The sequence below is a fragment of the Haplochromis burtoni genome, unplaced genomic scaffold, assembly GCF_018398535.1.
Source record: "Haplochromis burtoni strain Fernald_Lab_line unplaced genomic scaffold, NCSU_Asbu1 Contig_38, whole genome shotgun sequence".
Classification (NCBI taxonomy): domain Eukaryota; kingdom Metazoa; phylum Chordata; class Actinopteri; order Cichliformes; family Cichlidae; genus Haplochromis; species Haplochromis burtoni.
Window position 1 is genome coordinate 1,082,334 of NW_024582399.1, and position 25,015 is coordinate 1,107,348.

At 39.2% G+C, this 25,015-nt stretch overlaps 1 protein-coding gene across 17 annotated transcripts in view; it reads left to right on the plus strand.

Annotated features, from left to right (window-relative positions):
* The window catches only part of LOC102305355 (inositol polyphosphate-4-phosphatase type I A), an 89,893-nt gene that overhangs the window by 25,553 nt on the left and 39,325 nt on the right, over positions 1-25,015 (plus strand). For 15 of the 17 annotated variants that reach the window (XM_005920141.3, XM_005920146.3, XM_005920148.3 and 12 more), the window contains exons 2-6: positions 21,204-21,445; positions 22,218-22,262; positions 22,649-22,767; positions 23,403-23,519; positions 23,602-23,681. In XM_005920141.3, coding sequence (XP_005920203.1) covers positions 21,337-21,445; positions 22,218-22,262; positions 22,649-22,767; positions 23,403-23,519; positions 23,602-23,681 — 470 coding nt within the window. In that variant the 5' untranslated portion in view covers positions 21,204-21,336. Of the gene's footprint in view, positions 1-12,936; positions 13,028-14,029; positions 14,050-21,203; positions 21,446-22,217; positions 22,263-22,648; positions 22,768-23,402; positions 23,520-23,601; positions 23,682-25,015 lie in introns of those variants that run through there. The other 2 variants (XM_042219799.1, XM_042219798.1) reach the window with 2 other exon arrangements.

The window sequence follows — 25,015 nt, forward strand, 5'->3', positions numbered from 1 at the left end:
GATTTACTCACGAACAAACAAAACACTGAAAAAAGCCCAACAATAACATTTTTAGGTTGTCTAAGTGACTTATATATTACGTTTAACCCGAGCAGTGAAACTCCGCGGTGATCTGCAAATGATGTGCCGGGAGTTGTGCTGTTCTCGGCCGCATCAGTAACCCTCGAGCTCCCGGCTAGCTATCGAGCTGGTGGGTAGCAGACGCCTCCGAAAACGTCGAAGCACTTTTGCAAATATGGGATATCTTGATAAACCGAGCAGATATTTGATGTTTACACAGCTACTTTATCGCCTGAAAATATGTTAAAAGTTTATTTTGTGACGCAGAAAGATTAAGATGAGTAATTTTAAAACTTAGTAGCGCCCGCCATTGTTGGAAACTGGAGTTTGGCTGGGCCGCGCTATGAATTCTGGGATATGGTGGGCCACGAAGGACACACCCGACCCATCCTTCAAATTTGGGGAAAAGGAGGACGCATTTGTCGGCTGCATTCGGAGGAGTCTACGAATTTGGACAGCCTTCAGCGCATCGCTGTGACGTAATCGGTCTACAAATGCGGCCTCAGGAGGATGCAGCCCATGAATTTGGACATGTCCAGAGTATAATCGCAGCCTTTGCGGTTAGAAAATTGCAATTGATCATGTAGCGATATTATCGCAAATGCGATATATCGTTCAGCCCTATTGAAAATGAACAGCAAGAGCAACTGCTAACCCAACCCTGACTGTGGGTTCATTTAAGAGTTCCGGATGTGAGAGGGACACATCAGATCAGCTCTAAAACCCTGACCTTCTGCTGCCGTTTTTCAGATTGTAATATGTGCCTGGAACATCGTCCTCACTGACCCCAGATCAGATTACTTCCTCTTTCCTGTTTTCCCATCAGCAGACTGTGAGTAGGCAACAAATATCAGAGAGACCACAGACCTAAACCACTAGAACCAACGAGCATGGCACCTGTGGCTTGAACTATAAAGCAGGATATATATATATCCAGGATATGTTCCTACTTTTTGGTTTCACTTTAGGGCTTTATACAGTGAGCAAAATACAAAACACAAAAATCTGCTGTAAAAAATGCACATAAATTGACAAGAAGAGGAAGAAACTGAGATGCTGGGTTCATCCGAAATTTGCAGTGTCGCACAGCAGTGTAGGTTAAGGTGTTGCACAAACTTGGTTATCAGCTTCACAGGTCAGCCAGGGTTTTGTAAGTTTAGCTACGAGAGGTGGTGGTGGCTAGGGCTGCCACGATTTGTCGACTAGTCACGATTACGTCGACTATCAAAATCATCGACGACTGATTTAATAGTCGAAGCGTCGTTTGAAGCTTTGTAAGATCGCAAAAGACGCGGGAATAAGTAGCAGGATTTAAGAGTGTAATAACGGACTGAAACAGAAGATGGCAGCACTGCATGTACAAGGATGCCACCTGCCGTTAAACCCGGAAGAAGAAGAAGAAGAAGCTTTGTCCCAGAATTCATAGCGCGGCCCAGCTTAGTTTCCAACAATGGCGGTAGCTAGTTAGTTTTAATGTTACTCTTATTATTCTTTCTGGGTCACAAAATAAACGTTTAACATATTTTCAGGTGAGAATGTAGCTGTGTAAACCTCAAATATCGGCTCAGTTTATCAGGACACCACATATTTTCAAAAGCGCTCCGACATTTTCGGAGACGTCTGTTACCCACTAGCTCGATAGCTAGCCGGGGGCTAGGTCACTAGCGCGGTGAGAACACCGGACTCCCGGCAAATTGTTTTCAAGCCCACCGCCGTCTTTCGCTACTCGGATTAAATATATATGAGTCACTTATATAAATTAAAAATGTTGTTGTTTGGCTTTTTTTTTTTTTTTAGTATTTTATTTGTTGCTGAGTAAATCAGTTTGGCTGAGATTAAAGTTGTAGTTTTTACACAGCTGAATAAACGTCAAGCAGACAGCTGATTATCAGAAGTGTGAGATGCTGGAGAATTTACTCCGGTGCCCTGTTATATTTTAGATAGCAAAGAGTTTATTAAACTTTACCGAAACAATCTGCAAATTTCATTAAAATTGAATAAACTATCATCTTGTTTTTTATTTTTAGTTAGCACCTTAAAAGCTTAAAGCTGTAAGCTAATGATAAGAGCAGATGCTGCTGGTGCAATAAGCTGTACGTTTTATGTCCAGTGGATGACGATCTGATTAGTCGACTAATCGCATAAATAATCGGTGACTAGTCGACTATCAAAATAATCGTTTGTGGCAGCCCTAGTGGTGGCACAGAAAGGTTTGGAGAGGTTAAAAACACTTAAATACAAGGCGACACAGCTGCTGCAGTGCTGCGCGAGTGCTTGTTCAGTAGTGTAGGATTTTATATTAAAAGTAAATGGTGAAAGAAAACCTGAACAGCATTTTATTGTTAATAGCAAATTATACAAAAACATTATATCCAGACATTCAGCACGAGCCAAATGTAAGCTCAAACGTATCCTAGGTGGTCTTTTTTCCTGGGATTTTAAGACCTAAGTTTAGCTCCACCTTATCTTGGCTTGAGCTTTTTAACAGTCCGGTTAAACCCCGCTTTTCCACCATTTAATCCACAGTTTCCTCTTTCTGTGCTGCTATCAAGTGCTGGGTGGAGTCTTTTGTTTACTTTTCAACAGCTGCTAATATTTCCTGTACGCGTGCCTTCATCGCCTCAATGGCCTTTTTTTGTTGTTGTTGTTGCCTCCAGCTGTGAAACAAGTTTGTTACGGTCATCATCAGATTCCTTTCAGTTGTTCTTTAAAAGCTTTGTTGAAACAGCTTTCTTTTTAGTTACTAGATAGCAGACATGGGAATAACCAGACACCCATGCTAGGAGAGTATCACAATACTCAATACAATATTATCATGTTGTCATATATTGTCAAAGTTAAACGTTGTCAATACTGTTTCATGTGTCCACACTAACACTGTCATTCAAACCTGCCATAAATGTTACCATAAGATGGACTCAGTCTGCAATTAAATGTGATCAAGCCGTTGGTTATAAGCCGTCTGTTTCTGATAATACAGCAATTAGCTATGGTTAATCATCGAAGCTAAGCGTGTCCAGGGTTTTTCAGTTGAGCTGATTTAATGTAAGCATGAGTTGAGCCCTCCTTTTTTTCATAGCATGCCCAGAACAGTTTAATTTATTTAATAAAATATTGGTATTTGGTGTCCCTGTATCGATACGCTGATGCCCAGCAGCGTTATTGTATCCATGACAAATACCTAAAAATGTATACTGGTGTTATGGTGGTGAGCATAGGACATGACCTTAAAGTGATCTGCCATCATAATCCACAAAACCCACAGCACAGGCCTCGGGTAGTGTTCATTTTAATTCCTTCATTTATTCATATTCATAATAATTTCCCACATATGGTTTTATATACAAAGTCATGTCTCAGGGCTGCACCAACATGGCCAGAATCAGGACCGCTTCTGTCAGTATTTTATTCTTGAATATTTAACGTGAACAAGCTTTTAGAGTTCTTTAAATTTAAATAGGATGCAAATGGAAAAATTAGGGGTGGTGTTCCCTTTTGTTATGTTTGCTTGAGCTGAACTAAACTGCTTTTAAGAAAAGGTGAAAATGCACCTCTGTAAAAGAAAAGGTGCGCTTGATTTACAACACAAGACAATAACTATAATCACTGAAAGTGAAATGAAATTAAAATCCAATGAATCAATCAGACATATTGTGTCCTCATGTGTCTTATTTTGTCTGAGTAGCTGTGAAACCCCAAAAGATTGTAGCTGGCAGTGATGTACAATTACATTACTTATGTTTCCTCCATATCTTAGAGCTGTTTGAGGCCAGTAGATACACAACAAACACTGTGGGCTCAGAAGTAAGCTACTTGTGCAGTGAGGTTAGATATGCACATTTGATCTGCCCTCAGGAAAACAGGGTTGGAGGAGGGATTCAACTAGCTCCCATGCTTGTCGTTTCTTGCAACATATGGAGACTTTTCGTATTTGATGTCAAGAAAAATAAAGAAAAATAAAGCTCAGAAATAGTGATTGACAGCCGGGCTGTGTCTGTTTATTTTGTCCATATTTAGCCCTAAAAGAGTTGTGAAAGTATGACAGCACGCCACCCGCACAAACTGGTGGAAATATGACTCTTAATCAACCCACTGAGCCTTTTCCTGTTAATTATAACATCTGAGTGGTGCATAAAGACAAAAACAGTCCTTTATTTCTTTGTCTCGCACTCTGGTTTTTCACAAAATGAAGTCTTGCCTTCTTTGAGAGAAGTGTTTGTAACCTTCTAACTGAATGATTGCTAAAGACAGTAAAGACATTTGTGAGTATGAGTGGAGTTTATTACATGTGTGATGTGGCACAGATAGCGTGGTGTGGTCTCTTGATTACTGTCACTTGCTGTTTCACATTGTTGTGCTTTTGTGAACCAGCTGGGCGACAGTCGACAGAGTTTTGGCAGCCAACGTCATGTTGTCGGTGCTTCCTCTAAAAGTATGAAGGCCGTAAATGGCACGGCACGCCTGGGCAGCATCGTATCACGTTACACATCAGCCCGAGCTCAGCAGAGGAACTGATTTATTCATATTTTAAAAAAGGTTTTTGCATGTATATCACAGACAGAATAAGCTTCTCTGTGCTTAAAAACTCAGAGTGATGGATCATTGCTCTGAGGGTCAGAGATGTGAGCTAACTCCTTCCCCTGGATCTATTAATCCTTTAATGCTAACCTTCAGATTATTTTTTTTTTGTTTTCTTTTTGGGGGGTTTTTTGGATTTTTTTTTTTTTTTAAACAGTGAATCACTTTTACGGATTTATATCTGTGCAGCTTTTCACATTCACATATTTGTGTCAAGGGCTGTTGGAGTTTATGGGTGTTTTAAAAACATTATCTCCATTTATCTCAGGTCTGTCCTCCTCTTCTCTGCTCCTTCAGGAGCTGCTTTACTGCAGCTGCACGCTGAAAGTCTGAGTAAAATAAAGTGACAGCAGGTTTTGTCACGCACCAAGAGATTCACTTCCCTCAGTGAGCCGTACAGTCAGACTGAGTTACTCACACAGGTGCAGATAGGCTTTTGTTGCTCTGCTGATGGGTTAATTCTGAGTTTACTGACTGTTTTTGTTGCTCTTGCTGCTACTCGTCTTGCCTTCTCTGCTTGCTGAGCATATGTGCTAAGGTCTGGTGCTCAGAAGTAATTGGACAGTAGTCAGAAAAGCAGTTTCATAGCCAGGCAAGGCCTGTTTCCTTTGTTACTTCAAAAACCCAGGAGTTGATTCCAAGTAATGAGCTTTTGTTTGGTAGCTGTTGAGTGGATTTTCAGTATGAGGTCCAAAGAGATGTCAGTACAACTCAGGGATGCCATCATTAGGCTGAAAAACCAAAATAAACCTATCAGAGAGACAGCATAAACTTTAAGAGTGGTCAAATCAATCTGCTCCCCGAAAGGGCCTGAATGACCACAGAAGACAACTAAAGTGGATTATTTTTGATACTGTTAAACAGTTTATTATATTTGTTGGCACTCTGATGTTCCATTTTATCCTCATATGTTGTATACAGAAGGATTACTTTTTATAATAGATATTGCAATGTTAACAACATGATAACTATATAGTTAATTATGAGCATTTATTAAATAATCATGCTCCATAAATAAAAGACAACAATGTTGTTTTTGTGCATAACAAAAAGCTCACAATTGTGCAGTCAAAATGTAAACTAACAGACGCTGAGCATAATAACAAAGAGACAGATTTCACAGCTGCTCTGTTCCCAAGTTCTACTGCGTGACTGACAGCCTGGAGTTTGAAATCTGCTTTGTAACCGTGTCTCTGAATAGGTGCCATTTATGGTCCTTATACACACACAATACGGTAATATTACGTTGAAGCACAGTACGTATCACTCCGCGAGGCTCCTCGGTAGCCGTAATGCTCCGACAATCCATCAAGCGGTGCAGCTCCGTAGCTTACCAAAGTCGAACTAAAACATTTTTTGACAGATTGCTGAGCGCCGTGTACCACATAAAATCGGTTCGCGGTCAGTAAGCACAACCAGAATTCATACATAAGGCGCGCTGTCTATTTTTGAGAAAATGAAAGGATTTTAGGCCATGCATGTCGTTAGCGCGGTTAGCTCGGTTAGCCCACTATCACGTTGATGCCATCCAGCCCCACGCACGGGGCGATCCGCGGTAACTCGTTAACGGAGATTTGCCGTGTCCATCTTGTCGTTGCCTGCAGATGAAGCGATGGAGGAGGGGGAGCTGTGTTCAGTGAAGGAGAGGCGAGGCCGAGTAACGTTGCGTAAAGACAAAAGTGGATGAAAGAGCGGCAAACTTGTGGCTCCACAACTATAATTATAACGTAACTTATACTATATCGATATAAACGATATTGTCACATCTTATATCTCGTATGAAAATATATTGATATTTTTAAAAAACTCGATATATCGCCCAGCCCTACTTCACATTACCTTAAACACTCAGAGTCACACTTTTTTTTTTTTTTTTTCCTAGGTTTGGATATTTTTCATGTCATTAAGAGTAAGATTCCTAATATGGAGCTACATATATAGAGATACAGAAGCCTCACCCATCTGCTGTTTAAGAAGAATGCTATCTTAAAGAGTTAGAAATTTTTTTTATTTTTAGCTGTGAATTAGAGCTATGCGATCGAACGATAACGATATGTATCGCGATATAACTTTTACTCAATAGAGAAATTAAGCTATCGCGATAGACCTCGCCGCTCTTGTCCTCTTAAAATAAAAAAAAAAAGGTCAGCCAATCCAAATTAAGTAGCGCAGAGCCGAACCAATCACAGCCGCAGCGTCACGTCGCGTGACTTGTTACGTACAGCACAAGTGCCAAGCCGCACGTGTGTTTGTTTGGGAAGCAGCCAGCGGGTAATGGAGGAAATGAGTGTGCCGACTAGAAAAATCAACCGAGCGTGACCGAAGAGAAAACAGATGATGGTTCCAATGCCGGAGAGATTGTCGAACGGAAGAGCCATAGAAGTTCCGTAGTGTGAAGGTATTTCGGCTATTTCAAGTCTGACAAAAAACAGAGTAGCGTGCACTGTAAATTGTGCCGAAAGCAAGTCTGGAAATACAATAAACTGGTGCATGCGTCACACTGTGCGCCACGTTATTGTTTCGGTGAAATGAATTTCTACAATACTGTTACTGTTAATTCTACTCTCTGCAGTGTTTAAATGCTTACATATACACACAGTTACTGTCCGTCCACACATACGACTCGGTTCTGCTTCTATGCCCCAGCTTTGTTTACTTTTTCCCACCGAGGCTTCTAGACTTCTGATTGGCCAACATTTCTGCACGGTTAGGAATCTAGCGCCACCTGCTGCTTTGGCATGTTCATAGCAGCGTTTTCCTTCATTTCTGCCTTTATGTGTGGACGGGATTATTTTTTAAAACGAAAACGGAAAATCTCCGTTTTCAAAAATACCCGTGTACGTGTGGACGTAGCCTCAGTCTCTGACTGGAAGCGCTAATTCGTCATTCGGCTTTTGTCAGACTAAAGTAACTGTTAAAACTGTTTGAAAAGCTCAGCTATACAACAAGGAGAGATTGAGAATTTCCTTTTAGTTCTCAGTTTATTTGATATTGACAAAAGTTAGTCAGTTTTGTCTGTTCTTCTGTAAAACAAACTAAGATTTATTTTTAGAATTAATATTTTGTTTCTAAGTGGAATTGACAATTTAGTCTGTTTCGTTTGTTCTATTTTGAAACTTAAACGCTTTAGCGGCTGCCTTTTGTGTAGTTTGCAATATTTGCCTTTATTTATCTGAAAAAGTCTCATGTTCCTTAAGTACATCTACCCTGTTGAACTTATTATGGGAAATAAATATTTAAATAAAAACAAGCTGCTGATTATTTCACATTTTACTTGTGAGCAACGGCACATTTAAATCTTACAAATATAGTTATTTGGCTTATATCGTGATAGATATCGTTATCGCCTGAAATGAAAAAAACATATCGTGATATGAAAAAATCTCATATCGCCCAGCTCTGTAATCATGAAAGCTGCTCTAGTAAACTTTAGGGATAAATAGGAGCTGAAGTTATGCCACATATTAATGATGCCATATGTTAGGAGTGAATTAGCTGAAAACTATAAGATGATGAAACTTGGGGCAACACCAACAAATCCAAATCCACATGCTGAAACTGGAACAATATTAGCTATATTCATGGTGGGATTGTTTTTATTTATTTATTTATTTATTTATTTATTTATTTATTTTTTACAACAACTGAAAGTAGTTTAACATGTCATCTACAACCATGTCCATCTGACCCTTTCCTAAAATGTTTTAATCTATCTAAACACAGTGTTCCCTAGAGTCTCTGTGCATTAAGTGTATCCGTCTAGTTTATTTTTATGTCTGTGCAACTTTAATCTTTTGTGTGATTTCGGAAATGCATTGCTCTGGATTGAGCCATACACTTGTGTAACTTAGCACATGAATTCACATATAGCATTAAAAAGCTTATAAAAGCTTATTTTGGTTCAAAGTCACCAAACCTTAGATTTGACTTGTATTTTTTTACGTGTAGTTTTCAATTTCGCAAACACCATTATAATAAAAGTTATAGATATCGCCACAGTTATTCCTGTAAATAAATAAGCGTGGCAACATGTTCTTTTAGAGGAACTAATATGGGGTAAATTTTAAACTGAATTATGCAAAGCTGCTCTAGTAGACTCCAAGAATAAAGATACAGAGCTCCATTTAAACGGCCACACTGGGTAATAGTTTATATGATCATTTATATCTGGGGTGTCAAGAAACTAAAGCATGCAGAAAGAGACGTGATGGTCAACTTAATAAAATGTCGTCATCCTCTTCATGTCCTGCCTCATCTCCTGCACTGCATAAACATGCTCATTTATTTATTACTGATATAGTCGTAATTATTTAAGCTAATAAGCTGATATCGTTCTAGTTAATGTTGGACTCAAGTGTGCAAAAAAAAAAAAATCGCACTTTACCTCTGATGAAGAGTTTCCAACAATGCTAAAGCCACCTCAAAGAAATGTTTGCTAACGCCAGTGAACGGCAACTGATGATAGTTAACTGTAGCTAATGAAGGCTAACAGCAGTCCTGCCTGCAGCTCAGCATATGCTCAAAGACTTCTCTCAGCATGACTGTCATTGGTCAGAAGTGAGACACGCACCTGAATCCTGTCATAGAGTTTTACAGCCTTCTCAGAGTAAAGATAGGTGGATGTTTCTTACCCAGCCCCTACAGCTGAGATAAACAGTAGATTGATAACCTTCCACAGATAGGGAACAACTTTGGGGCAGAGCCGGATCCAATCCAATATCAAAGGTAGATGAAATACAAAACTGTACATTCGGTGATTTTGAGAAAACGATTTCCTCTTATCTCCGAGGAAGTCCATCCACTCTGCACACAACGATGATGAGTATTAAACCTGTCAGAGCTCAAGCTCTGTGTTGGACAGCTAATGATGTGGCAGAATAAAGCTTTTTTCCCCCTTCTGCATCGAGGAAGAACCAAATTTAGAAGAAAGTGTTTGACAGATGTGATCAGACAGACACAAACACACTTCTCCCATGAAAGCGTGTGTTGTAAGGCTTTGTCCTCACTGTGTGAAAGGCCTCATGGCACAGAGCACGCTGTGAAAAGGAGGTTTCACCATGTATGGTCAAACTTGAGTCTCATGCTCATGCTTTCCAAATCTGTCTTTTTCTGCCTGAGGATGAAGCCAAAGACAGAAGCTCCAAACACACATAAATATGCACTCAGACAGTGTCCAAGGCTAATGTGAGCAGGGTTAGAAACCTAAATGTGTTTCAGACTCGCGACTGAGAGAGCTGAAGGGTGGAGAGACCTTTTTTTGTGGACTCTTGTCATGCTAGAGGTTCATTGTGAGCTCTCAGTGGCTCGTTGTTCTGCCAAATGACAGCAAGTAAGATTTCTCAATCTACTGATTAAAATCTCTAATCCTATTCATGCTGGATACCCACCAAATTCTCCAGGAATAAATGGAAATAAAGCAGCTATTATCCCATATGTTAAATATTGTGATTAATGATGGATTAAGGATTTATTCCTTAAAGAGGGCTGTAAATAATCATTATAATCCTGTGATTGAAGGAATAAACACATCTACAGTTTACTACATTCACACATCTTCTTCTTTTCCAAACAAAAATGCAAATTCACTACTTTTAAATATTTAAATAATACAAGATTTTGCTTGGCAAAATGACCTGAATGATTTCTTAAATACAAGTAGGAATTGTAAGATTTTCTTTAATTAACCAGTAAATTATGGCACAATTAAGAGTTTTCTATGACTTACTCTTTAATGCCATCAAAACTAAAATGACTAGCTTCATACAGGATACCTTGACTGCAATCTTATATATAAACAACCCAACTTAATTTTGACCACACTTTTCCAGTGTGATAGGTCTTTTTCATAAAAGATTATTCCTGAGGAGGTTATGTCTGACTTAAAATGAGTTGTGTTTGCAGGAAATGATATTATAATCGTAAAATAAGAAGAAAATAGTAAAATTAACATTATTTATTTTATTTTTTATTTTTTGCTAATCAGTGTTTTCCCCTAGAATTAAATTCTGATTATGGCAGTAGTATAGGGTAGGGGTAGGTAAATGCCATTTCTGCACTCACCAGCAGGCCTAAATTTTCTTAATAAGTTAATATCTAATAATAGATGTGCTGTTCATCAGCCTCTCTGGTTAAGCTGCGTCCACAATGGAAGCAATTGGAAGAACATAAAATTTAAAATTTTTGTGGTTGTAGTGTATTGGTTTGTTTTTTGTTTTTGTTTTTTGTCTTGTTCTTTATGGATGATTCCTTGAGAGTCTGACTGTGAACATGGTTTCCCAGTAAGGACAAGAAAATGACAGAAGTCATTGTTTTCCACCTGAGGTGATCAAATGTTTTCAGATCTACAAAAATTATAAGCTAGAACTTAAGTGAGGCTTTTATTGCTTGCAGTATTTCACAGTAAAACTTGAGATGTACCCAAGTCCTCCCTGTAATTGCTGCTGTTGATGGATCTTTAGGCCTGTTTGTACCACTAATTAACCTGAATGCGCTTTGTGAATCCTGGATAGGGGTTTTAGGTCAGGAGCTCTGGCCTGGATTAACCGTGGTGTTTATACGGTGTATGTGTGTCTCTGGTTCATGTGACTCAGAAACCTACATTGACACATAGAAGCATGCCAAATTTGGAGCTGCCTTATATGGCGGGTTTATCCCCTTTGTAAAAGTTTGTCATTTGGTGTTTTTTGTTTGTAGTGAATTTCCAGACCTGCTGCATTGATTCAAGAAGTTAAATCTGTCACTGTCATCTGCTGCAGGCCATACAGAGAGGGTTTGTTTTAGGCAGGATGTAGTGTGAACTCAAACTGAAGAAGGAAAATGCCAGGAAGCAGTATTTGTTTGCAGATCTGTGAAATGGTGAAAATATACTTGACCATTTCTGGGTAGTGAAAGGATTGAGATCGCTAACTGCTGCCCATTAAATGCCTGGACTTTTGTTTTGGAGTGTGTGTATGAGCCCAGTTTTGATAAGGAAAATTGGACATCTTGAGCCCTCTCAAACCCTGGTGTTTTTTGGCCCTGGGAGTGGAAAAAGTGACTTCAGTTGGCTGAGAGGCTGGAATTTTTTTTTCTTCTAGAAACAAAGACCAGAGATGCACAGAGTCTGATAGATTCTTTCTATTAAACCTTTTCTTTAGGGGGGTGGTGACACCTTAAATGTTTTGATTCTTGCACCAGGTTTGATCCTCTTTGCCTTCAAAACTGTCTTAATTGTACGTGGCACAGATTCAACGAGGTGGTGGAAGCATTCCTTAGAGATGGTGATCCATATTGACATGATAAAATCCCAAAGGTGCTCTGTAGGATTGAGATCTGGAGACTGTGGAGGTTCATTTGAGTACAGTGAACTCATTGTCATGTTCGGCAAACCAGTTTGAGATGATCTGAGCTTCGTGACATGCCGTGTTATCCTGCTGGAAGCAGCCATCATAAGCAGGTACACTGTGGTCATAAAGAGATGGACATGGTCAGCAACAACACTCAGGTTGGCTGTGGAGTTGCTCAATTTGTATTTCGGGGCTTAAAGCATGCCAAAAAATATCCCCCACACCATTACACCACCAGCAGCCTTAACTGTTGATACAAGGCACAATGGATCCATGCTTTCATGCTGTTTAAAGCAAATTTCACAGCAGAAATTGAAACTCGACGGACCAGCCAACAGTTTTCTGAACTTCTGCTGTCTAATTTTGGTATGTTGTGTGAATTGTAGCGTCAGTTTCCTGCTGTTAGCTAAGAGTAGCACTTAGTGTGGTCTTCTGCTGCTGTTGAGATGCTCTTCTGCATACCTTCGTTGTAATGAGTGGTTATTTGAGTTAATGTATCGGCTTGAAGTAGGCTGGCCATTCTCCTCTGGCCTCTGACATCAACAAGACATTTTCTGTTTTTTGGACCAGAGTGTTGTGTGGAGGGAAAAGCAGTTTATGTAATACTTATAACAATAACTATGCTGCGTTCAAAGTCACTTAAATAGATCATTTAATCTACATTCTGATGTTCAGTTTGAACTTCAGCAGGTCATCTTAAATATTTGCATTAACAAGCAGTTGACATGTTGTACCCAATAAAGTGGCCAGTGAGTGTATATTTTTTTTTTTTTATTTGGGATAAAAGTCTCAGGCAGTGGAGATGAATATTAAATACAGCTGTGAAGGTAGTCATGGTAGTGAAAGTACCATTAAAATCATCTTAAATCTTCTGTAAGCACTCATGACAGTTTCAGCTCCTTCTGTAGATCACTCCTAGAAAAGTGGTCTCCTATTTAAAAGTGCTCATCCCCAATTCTCTTCTGACTCTTAGGAAAAACATTTGATACTCATGGCGATCTACACGGATTAATGGAAACTTGCCAAAGGTGGAAACTAATTACAGGACAAAGCTGAATGTATTGGTGAGGAAAAATCGCTAAAACTGCAGCAGCAGATTGGATTGTTACCTTAACTTAATTTGAAACCTTCTGAAATGATTAAATAAAGTTGTACAGAATTTTCTGGCACACCTGCTACTTTGAGTTTATCTAAAGACTAATCAGAAGGGTCTGAACGAAGCTGCTCTTGATTATAACATGTGTTTTCATGACTCTGTGGCTGTTTACAGATTGCTCTTCAGTGGCCTTTCCTTCTTTCATTAGAGAGATCTCTTCTATCTAATTAGTGCTGAATGACCTCATGTAATTCAGAAAGAGACTCTTCTATTGCTCGGAATGCTGATAGTTTGATTAGTCGTTTAATAAGACTGATTATCTGAACTCATCCACACACCGCTGTTATTTTATCCACTGCTGGGACAGTAGATCTGAAAGCTAAATCAGAGGTATTGTCGTTGCCTTTAGTACTACTCATGAGGTCAAGGGTTCTTCCTGAAATCTCATTCCAATTTTAAAAAATCAAAAAAAATCAAAAATCAGTCAAATAGGAAATAAATTCCCTACATGACCCCCTGAGAATTAGCTCATTTGCTTGCTAGCTGTATGTGCTTTCGTTAGCTTGCCAAAGGCCTACTTACAATTTTACCTACAGTTTGACACCAGGCTCAACTAGTTTTCTAATATAAGATGGACATTTTCATGTAACTACAGCTTTTGCTTAAGAAGCTTAGAGAGCTTAAAATGCTGGAAACAATTCATTTAAAAACAACAAATATCACCTATTTTCAAAGGTAAAAGTTTGCACGAGTTCATTAAATATACTAAAGCTGTTGTACAGATACAGTTGGCTGATAGTGAGCCGGTCAGATGGTAGGCACGCACTTGGAGTGGAGACTTGCTGCAGTCATTAAAATGAACTGGAGCCACGGTGTGTGTGTGTGTGTGTGTGTGTGTGTGTGTGTGTGTGTGTGTGTGTAAATCTTTAGGGAGATGGAGCTGCAGCCATCCTGACTGCTGGAGTCCGAGTTCACAAGCAGCATTTTAAGGTTATAGAGTGCACAGTTATTGCATGTTTACTGTTCACTGTGATGCACTTTGTTTTGTATAGTATCTGCACATACTGTGACTGCAGCTTTTAACAGATGCATTAGATGATTTTATTAGTAAAAATTGTTAAATTATGCCTTGCTGCTACTTTTTATGCATAAATTATCAGTATGATTCCCATTTATCAAACTTAGAAAAACAAATTGTCACAGTTTCTAGAAAATGCCCTCCAAATTTGTTGGATTGATATTAAAACAGAGTTGTTCCACTAATTTCTAGCTCCTTAGTTTTACTCTTGGACTCTACTAGAGGAGCTTTGCATGGTTTATAGTTTAAAATAATCCCTCCTTAACTTTACCAGACCTCTGTGAACCCCCCTTACTTCAGACTGTTCTAGTTCCTCCCTCCTTTATGGCAGCTTTATTCTGATAGGTTGCTCCTCGCATTGGCACTCTTTCTGACATCATACAGAGCCAAGAGTAGAAAAAATGCCTGAAACTGAGCATTTAGAGTTTCTGAAAGCCTCTTTTGGCTCAGAGTGATTACTTTTACGTCATCTTGACCTCAAAGATCAAAAGCACGGTCACTTTGACTGTGCTTAACAACACTGAAAGGAAATAAGGTGACAGAAAATAGCTAAAAGCACAATACCTCCACTGTAAATGAGTTTGTCTTCACAGGTCTTAAATTTTGTACCTCATTAAAACAGAGCTGTATTAAATCTGTCTGAACCTGACATGCATGCTGTGCATTCATTTACTGACTCCTCTCCAATTATACATGCATTCATTACCAGGCAGAAGTTACATAGGGAGGGGATATTTAAGGCCAAATGATTAAAAAGCAGCCATGCTAATAGTAAAAATACAGCTCTTGAATCAAAATCTAAAGCCAAAGTAATAAAAATATCTTGTTTATATGCATCAGCGACAAATGTCACAAAAGGAGAACGCTATTAAAAGTAAAATAAGACAATACTATGTGTGGTCTGGTTTATTTAAGTCAGGGGTCCCCAATCCCAGTCCACGAGGGCCGGTGTCCCTTCAGGTTTTAGATGTCCTTGATCCATCACAGCTGATTTAAATGGATAAATGACCTTCTCAACATGTCTTGAAGTTCTCCAGAGGCCTGGTAACGAACTAATCATGTGATTCAGGTGTGTTGACCCAGGGTGAGATCTAAAACCTGCAGGGACACCGGCCCTCGTGGACTGGGATTGGGGACCCCTGATTTAAGTCAAATTTGCTCGAAATTACTGGTTTAACCTTTACTTAGGTGTTGGGTTTTATTAATGTGACTTGCTGTTCTCCTTTGTGTAGTTCTGCAAATGTAAGTGTTAAATGCTGTGTAATAACATGAGGAGGAGTTTTGTGGGTTTGCAGGACAAATTGTCCAGCTGGGGGAGGTTTGCTTATTTTGTATGTGTCAAAATAGCATCCACCTGAATGCCAGGACTGAAGTTTTCCAGGAGAAGAAGATGATCAGTGTTGTTCATTTAGCCTGTCAGTGGTTTTAATGTTTTAATGATCAGTTTTGCAGCTACAGTGTCCTATTGGTTAATATTTCATTGAGTAGTCAGCCACCTCATGGTGTAGTTAGGAAAATTTGGACCCGCAGCATCCTGCTCACAGTCCAGTGCAAAACTACATTTGAATGCAAATGCAAATAGGGTAGATTTTCCTTCAGGTAGTGCTCCACTTGTTTGCAGTGACAGATGTAGGGCACCTCTATCTGAGAGGCCCGAAATGGAACACTGTTAGTGGTGGACCATATACATCAGGAAGTAGGCCAGCGACTATTAACCCAGACCCACAATTAAGCTCACATTCTGGACCTCTTTGGTTAAAATGCCGGTTTTATGGTTCCAGTTTTCAACATCTGAAATTGAAGGAACACATTTTGTGCACTCCCGTATGTTATTTTTTTAATATTTTCCAAAGATAAATACATTAACACTTTTCTTAATGAGCCACTTTAAGTTATTTGTAGCTCAATGCAAGAACATACCATCTTTTGATTACTCTGTAATAACTGGGCTCAGCTGTAATGCTCGAGTCTTTTATTCCTTTCAGTGACAGTCAGACCTCATTACTTATTTTAAGAGACACTTCCAGCAAAATCTGCCTGCTGCACTGTCAGATTTACCAGGTTCATAACTAAAAGTTTTTGGGTTTTTTTTTTTTTTTATTTTTGTTTTTTTGCTAGTTTTACGAACTCTTGGCTTGTAGTTAGCAAGTGCTTATATGCATGCCGGATGACTGGGGCAATCTGCTAGCAACTAAACTAATGAAAATGGGGTTTTTGGTGTAGTTCCCTTCAGCAACCACTCACCAACTGGTCACAGAACAACCGTTTTTATCTCTCCACCTAAGTTTGCAAGGGGTCTCTAACTGGTCTCTAGCGTGTATGACTGAGGTCTAAGCTTCCTATCGTTAGCTTAGTGCTCCATGCTCTCGTCCAAATATGCTAATTTCTGGCTTCAAACAACTAACCTGTAAAACTGCTAATTCTCTAACCACTTAGACCAAAACCAATGGGTGATGTCCCAGTGGCTAAGTCCATCTTTTATATACAGTGTGTGTTTAAATGTGAGTGGGCTTTTGTGTAGCACATAGTGTCAGGCTGTTTTGTAGAAACAGGTGTGATTATCCACACATTATTTTGATTATTTTTTTCTGTAGGAAATGGAGCACAACTCAACCCAAATACTGCAGAGATCTCCTTGTGTGTATTGTTAATCTAGACCGCGGTGCTCCTCCATCTGAGCTGGGTACAGTCCCTCGTGTGGACAGCTTTGCTGTAAATAGGCTAATTGCTCTTTACAAAAATGGGACAAAGAGAAGAAAAGCAGGAGAAAGAGTGGGACATTTGCTTGTACACAGACCGAAACCTTTAGGGGGACAATCCCAAAAGAGGAGTGGAGCAAAAAAAAAAAAAAGTACAGGGGTGAAGAACGATGGACAGACAAGATGTTGGTGAGACGCTCAAGATGACATATATAAGGATAACAAAAATAAGCAGGAGAACAGAGGAAAAAAAATAGATGGGCATATGGGGAACGTTCATCAGGCATAAAACATCACATAAAATGCTCTGGTGAAGCAGCGAGAGCTCACACACAGACACAAACTGTGCTCTTATGTATTTTCCACTGTTTATGCAGACGTGCTGGGGCTCAGGAGGCTGACAGAGCATGTTCACACACACACACACACACACACACACACACACACACACACACACACACACACACACACACACACGGACAGATACGCTCTTCACTCTTTCACACTATCAACATATCCATATATGAGACAACATAGCCTGGGACGTGTTTGGACTGTGACACCATGTGGAGTGTTGGAGGTGCAAGAAGTGTAGACTTAAGCTTTGCATTTGAGGGGCAGAGCAAAAAATATTTTTTCTTTTCCAGTTTAACACAGTCAGAAATTAAATGTTAATGGATGTTACTAAAGAACTGGGTTTCCAGTTGTTAGTTTGTGTCTTCAGCACGTGAAGTTCATGCTAGGTTGAGGTATTTGCAGAATTTTCAAGTTCTTTACCTTCAAAACCTTCTGAGTGGCCTTTTCAGTTTGTTCTTTAGTCCCCTAAAGCAGACAAACACCATTACCACCGTTAAAAATGGTCCACATTCTTTCACCTCTGAAAAATTTGTAAGTAGCACGTTGAAATCTACAGATGATCTGACTGAGGTTTTTTAAAAACAAACAAAAGCAGCACTGCAACAACTTTAGACATAAACAAAAATGGAAACCTTAAAAACTATGGTTATTGATGTTGGTCTAGTCCACAATGCACCGCTTGAGGTTAGTCCTTAATGTTGCTGTGTGATTTGAATTGAATTATTTGCTTCCAAACATTCCTGGTCCTGAGCTGACGGCCAGTCTTCCTGGAAGCAGTCTGATGTTTTGATTTCTGGGACACAGCAGGACACGGCGGACTGTCTTTCATAAACCCTTCATAAAAACAGTTTTTATGAAAGACATAAATAGTGCTAATAAAAAGTTGATATGTTATTTAACCAGCAGATGTGCTGTATTCACCTAGGCTGCTCCTGTGTTGTGTCAGCAGTAAACGGCCCTGATTCACTGGACAGGATTGATGTTCATGGCTTAGATACAAGTACCCTCGAGTCTACACCAAGGTTACTGTCGTTAAATTAAACTAAACTAAAACAGTGTAGTTGAATAAAATAAAAACTACTAATAGACCTTTGAAAAAACTTTGGGAACTTGGGTAAAATAAAATAAATATACATAGTTTTGGTATTTGTATATTTTGGTTAAATTTGTTATCACAAACTGTCTGATGAGATGTCTACAAGATAGAGAGCCAAGTGCTGTCAAATGTTCTTGTTATATTGTTATACGTGTCCTGATTTTCCTTAAGCTTTCCTGACATTATTCCAAAAATGCTGTAATAATTTTTTTTTTTTTTTAAAAGCTCAGAAAGCTACCTGAAACTCAACTGAATTTAAAAACCAAAAGTGAAAAAGAAAAAAAAAATTGGGCCATATTCATTTCATAAATGTAACATAAATATGTAAATAAGTTTAACAACTCATGTGGTCCCTGATATATCTTAATATGAGAAAAGAAGCTGAGCCCAACAAAACAAAACAGAAAAAGCTGATTTCTTTAATAGACAGTTGTATATAGCATTTGTATTTGTATTCTATTTTTATCTTATTGTATATTTATTTTATTTTATTCTACTGTATATAGTATTTTATTCTATTCTGTACAGTTGTGTACTGTATTTATTCTTATTGTATTCTAATTTTTGCCTCATAACTTTTGCACTGTCCACTTCCTGCTGTGACAAAACAAATCCCCCACGTGTGGGACTAATAAAGGTTATCTTATCTTATCTTATCTTAGACTGTGAAAAAACCAATTTTTTATGTCATGTCATTGTTTATGGGTTAATTACTTTGGTAATAAAATCTATGTGCAGGGGTCTAAAATTAGGAAAAGCTGCAAAATTAATGAAAACACAGTTAAAAATCCAAAATCACTGTTCTTCACATTTTTTCAAAGCTGTCCAGTGGACTGGATTGGAGTCCTTACGGCCTACTTCAGTCTTCACTTCAGCCCTCATGTCAGGCCCTGGGCCTTATGTTTGACACCCCTCATTTAGTGAATATACATCACCTTTAAAAGGGGGCACAGCTCAACCTTGTGCATGTAGCACATGTGCACTTCTGTGGTGGTTGGGTTAAATGAATAGCAGATACATTTTGGGTGTGTGTGTCTCAGTGAATGAAGCAGTAATGAAGGCCCACGGTGGGAAAAGAGGATGCTCGCTCATTTAAATTCTGCTGCTCGCGCAGACACTGAACCTGCAGCTGATTCATATTTGTAAAAACAAGATTTTCTGTTTGTGTCCTCATGAAAATTAATGTGATGCTTTTGACCTTCTTTACCCTGAACATGCTGCAAGGGGCCATCTCCGCTCTGGCTGTCTGTTTTGTATTTGCATGGAGAGATTTGCATATGATTAAATTATTGAATGTATTGCTGTGTTGTGTTGTGACCCTGATGTGAAAGTGAGAGCCACAGAAAGTTGCTGCATGTTTCTGAGATGCTGAGATGATGCCGTATTGATCGATCCCTGTTAGTGAAATCAGATTCTTCCAGCAACAAAAAGGGTGGACGGTTGAAGCAGAACATGAGCACACAAGCAGAATATTAAATAAGCTGGAGGAAGACGAGCTGAGCCTTAGAAGAACTTATGCTGCAGGCTGCGTCGGCGGCCATTGTGAATAAAGGCTCGAGTTCTCGACCCCAAAAGTCACATCCAATATTTTCAGTTTCTCCTGTAAGTTTTACTTTCTGTGACTCGTTCCTCATTTCTGTTCTTCAAACACTTTCATTATTGTATTTGTTGGAATTTATGTCGAAACTACACCACATGCAGTTTTTAGATTTTGTTTCTCTTGAAAGACGTCGTCCTGATGATGTCCAGCTAGTGTCCATAAACCACGAATTCTCTGACTCCTCTGTTTGTGCAAACAAACTTGTTATCACAATAGATTAAATGGACTATATAAGTCTAATCAGACTAAACAAGTCAAGCGTATTAAACAGAGAATAAAGCATAAACAGTCTAAAACAGCAGTGCAGTTTATTTATGTATTTATAGAGGACCAAAACTGCCAAAATTAAAATAAATAAATAAATGCCACAACAGATGTTGCTGTTAAATGCTTGAAAAGAATATAGATAAATATAGCAGTTAGTTGATGTTTTCTCTAATTTGCTTCTTAGAATTAACTTTATGTTAAAGGATCAACATGCTGTGTGATGATTGTGATCGACTGTGATCTGAGGGGTATACCACGATTCAAAAAGGTCAACAACAGCAAGCTTTCTTTGCTCTACCCTAGTACAAGATGACCAGTATCACAACGGTGGTTGTCAGCTTCCTCTGTTAAGCCGAGCTCTCTAGGCCTGGTGTATGTTTACATAAAAAGGGGTATTTCACTCTTCTTTTACACAAAGAATCCCTGTGAGCGCCCCCTACCCTGATCGGACACGTTAGCATGTAATGATAAAAGGTGAAAAAATGTATAACGAACATAAAAAATATAAATACAAAAAATAAAAAAGTGAAATGCAAATTTGATTGTAAATAGGACAACATTAATACCCCAGAAAATCATTAATCATTAGATTTGGTGCAGAGATCGGTAACATAAACATTTTAACTTTAATTAATTACTGGCTGCACGTCAGATCTGTGAAACTTTAAACTGGATACTTTGAAACATTGAAGCTGACTGTCTCACAGCCTGGTAAACAAGATGTGGAGATAACTGTAGTCAGGAGATCAAAGTGAAATTAACTTGATTGATTGCTCTGGACCAAGTTATGTGTTCAGCATAAGTTACTATGGCGATCAAAGCTGAAGACTTCAAGCTCAACATAGCTACAAATCTGCTAATCCGACTTCATGGCACAGCCCTCAGATGATGGGGACATAGGTGTATGTTGTTCTGGGTTTTGGAACTCCAACTGATCATTGATGCCTTAAGGACAAAAGTCATTTTTAAAAGATATAACATTGCTGTAAATTCTGGTTGGTAAACATCCCTCACCTCTCCTCTTCTCTCCGCTCTTGTCCTTTGTAGAGAGGTGAAGCGTTTCCTTGGCGCCGCCGTGGATCTGTGCAGGTGGAGGGTCACATCACATGGGAGTGTGCGACTGCACGCGTGACGGTGTGTGTTTAGGCCTCCTGCCGTCACTCGCTCCTCCCAGACAGGCATGGCGGGGGGCAGGGAGCGCAGCGGCTCGAGGACGCAGAGGCCGTGGTCGGTGTACCGAGCCAACACACTGGAGCTGTCCAATGAGATGATCAGCTTGGCGCTCGCAGGTCAGAATATCGTGGAAACTGAGCTAGAGTCAGAAACTTTTTAGTGTTTTGTGCATTTTAGCAAAATAGTGTCAAATATAGTTTGGTCACATTTAAGGAGGTTAGGTTTAGAAAAAGGTCAAATAAGTCCAACTCACACTGATAAAGCATCCCTGAGATATTCACGCATTATCAAAATGGTCAGATTTTGTATTTCAAAATAAAAGCCTTTGAAATGTCTGTTATGAGTTTTTTACCTTTAATTTACAAACAGATTACAAGGAAACGTCCTGTTTTCACAGACGTATTTCCCTTTACCTTGATAGTATAACACGTCAGACTGTCACTCATTTAATATCAAGGCAGTCTGATTTAATCTGATCAAAATAAAAACCTTTCCTACAAAGGTAAACATGGCTTATAGCCATGAAAGGGATTACAGGAAAACATCCTTTTTACAGACATGCTATTAATCTAAAGGGAAGTATAATACCTCAAGCTGTCATTCCACGTCAAGTCATTCTGTGTATTTCAAAATAAAAGCCTTTTGAAAGTCTGAGCTGTGTTTACCTTTAATTTAAAAAGACATTACAAGGGTGCTAGTTTCATTTTCATCTAAACATAATCAAAATTGACGTAAAGTAGCTTCAATGTTGAAGCTGGAGATGATTTTAATAAATGAACTGCTGGTCGACTTTGTTTTTTAGTACTGAAGCATAATTTATCATGTACAAAAGCTTCAAATGCTGTTTCTCTGACTTAATGTTATGATGACGTTTGTGTTACTTTGCAGGAAATAGTCAGGACCCAGATGAACCTGTGCTGGAATTCAGTGTGGGTGAGTAATATGAGCATTTATGATGGCTGTCCGTGACATTTATAACCCGTATTTAAATTTAGTGGTCGTTAGTGCCTCTGTTCATGATCTACTCACTGCAAGTGACAGTGACTACCATAAGAGCAGAGTCTGCTCTTATGGTAGCAAAATATATTCAGAAAATCTCCATAAAACAGCAGCTCAGCAGCAGAAATATATCAGACAGTGAGAATATATGAGTATATGGTCAGCTGGTTATGAGCTAATGAGTATGTGTAATCAATCCAAACATTTTGAAACAAACTCTCCAACCTCGCAGCTGCAAGACTGCCTCTGCAACCACAAGTGCCTTCAGAGAGTCTTCCTGCTTGCCTCTTGGCTTGATTTGCTTGTGTTTTCTCACCCAGCATGCACAGACCTGGTGACTCCTTCTCTGGACCGAAAACCCAACACCTTTGTAGCAGTGAGCTGCACGACGCCGCCGCAGGCCTTCTGGACCAAACACGCCCAGACTGAAGTCATAGAGGTCAGACTCGTCACACAGATACAGAAACATACTTAAAGTTACAGTTGGACTAATGTTTAAGCAGCTCTAGCTTCCATAACGTTGATTTCAGCTTGTAGGTGTGACTTAACGACGGCATAGTGACCTGTTTGCCACCACCCACACCTTCCTTATCTACGTCATTCAGTCTGGATGTGGAGGACGAGGGAGAAATGAATAATAAAACTGCAAAAACACACTTTTAGAAAAGTTTTGTTGCCAAACACGAATGTGACCTCTGAAAGAGCAATTTCAGAGGTCACATCACTTTGTATTGAATGCATTTATTTGCACGCCCCCTCAAGTGCAGAGTGAGTCATCAAAAATAAGGATTTTGTTGGGTAAACACTCATAAATATGTATTTTTATGCATATTTGGCAAAGTTAAAATGATACAGTGTGAAACCAGTGTATTTTTAGGCTTATCTGTATGTGTTACAATGACTTTCTTCTTCCAAAATGCCTGTTTTGCACATGGTTTGAACTTTTAACTTAAATTTCAACGCAAATTGAAGCTGCTATTATGCTACTTTTCCTTGAAAATGTGATTATGATAATAACAATAAAACAAAACATGAACTGCTGAACTATTTTGTGTAACCTGTGTCTCTCCACAGGGTACCAGTAACCCCAGCTTCCTCAGCAGCATTGCCTTCTTCCAGGACTCCAACATCAACCAGCTGACGCAGGTCAAACTGGCTGCGTATGATGTGAAGGATCGCTCGCAGGGCACGGTACGACCAGCAGCACTGATAATTTTATTTTAATAATTTGAGCAAAGAAGCAGCTCAGCGTGTGAACTGTCTGTCTGTCCAGATGTACATGTTGGGCTCTGCACTTTTCCCTGTGAAGGAGATACTGCAAGAGAAGAGCCACAAATTACAGCTCGAACTGCGGTAACACACACTTAAACACACAAACACTTCTGCTTTTTTACTGCTGTATTCAAGATTCTTTAAATTCACCCCAGTTCTTTAAGCAAAACTCACTCCAACTTATTGCTGTTTTATTGCCGTCTTGATGCACCACGTTCACTTTGAAGACATAAACTGACTGCGAGTGAAAGATTTCTTGAAGCCATTTCTAAACAACTGCATATTCCAATATCATAATTACACCCCCACTAATATTTGGTTCAAGGTCTCTTAGCATGTTGCACCTCAACCAGACACTTTTCACAGCCATCAGTGAGCTTCTGGTATAATCCTGGCTTATATTTGACTGCTATTCTTGGCAGAATTGGGAGAGTTAAAGTGTTTGGTTTCTTGGCACAATCTTGGCTTTTAAGCTCAGTCCACAAATCTTTTCAACAGGGTTTAGGTCGGGGTTTTGGGAAGGCCATTCCAGAAGTTCAATGTGAACCTGCTTTATCCATTCAAAACTAGTTTTAATGTGTGTTTGGGATCATTATCCTATTGGAACACCCAATTATGTCAAAGTTTCAATGCTGTTGATTTGAGGTCAAGTTAAAGATTTTGGAGGTAGTCCTCCTCCTTCATTATTCCATCCACCTTTTGCATCACCTGTACCACTGACAGCAAAACAGCCCCAGAGCATGATGCTAGCACCACCCTGCTTGAGAGCTGGTACAGGTTTGAAAACATACCTCTTGTCATTGTGGACAAATAGCTCAATCTTTGTTTGGTTTGACCATAAAACCTTTTTTCTAGAAGGCATCTAGCTTGTTGATGTGGGCAGCTGCAAATTGTAGTCAAGTTTGAAAGTGTAGATCTTCAAGAAGGGGCTTTTCTCTTGGTCAGCACCCTTTCAGTCCATGATGATGTAAAACAGGTGTCACTGTGGACAGAGATTTTGGTCTTCCAGCAGTTTCCAGTTCATGACAGGCTCGAGTCTTGATGGTTCCTGATTTGTTCCTGGGCATCCCTACCAATTTCCTCTTATTTGAGGGTAACAGTTTGGATCTTCTTCCAGACCTCAGCAAATCTGAATAACTTGTACTTAAGTACAGTTGTTTGAACCGATGGAATCTGCAGTTGTTTAGAAAATACTCCAAAAGACCTTCCCAACTTGCTTAAATATACAGTTCTCCTTCTTGGATCTTCACTGAGTTCCTTAGACTTTCCCTTAGTTTTGAGTATTGGTCAGTCCAATGAGTTCTATCAAACAATCCTTTTTATGCTGCTAAGAAAAGCTACCAGTTGGACACAATCATGATCACTAACAAGAAGTTAACAAACATGTGCACCCAGTGTTTTAAAGTTGTTAAAGA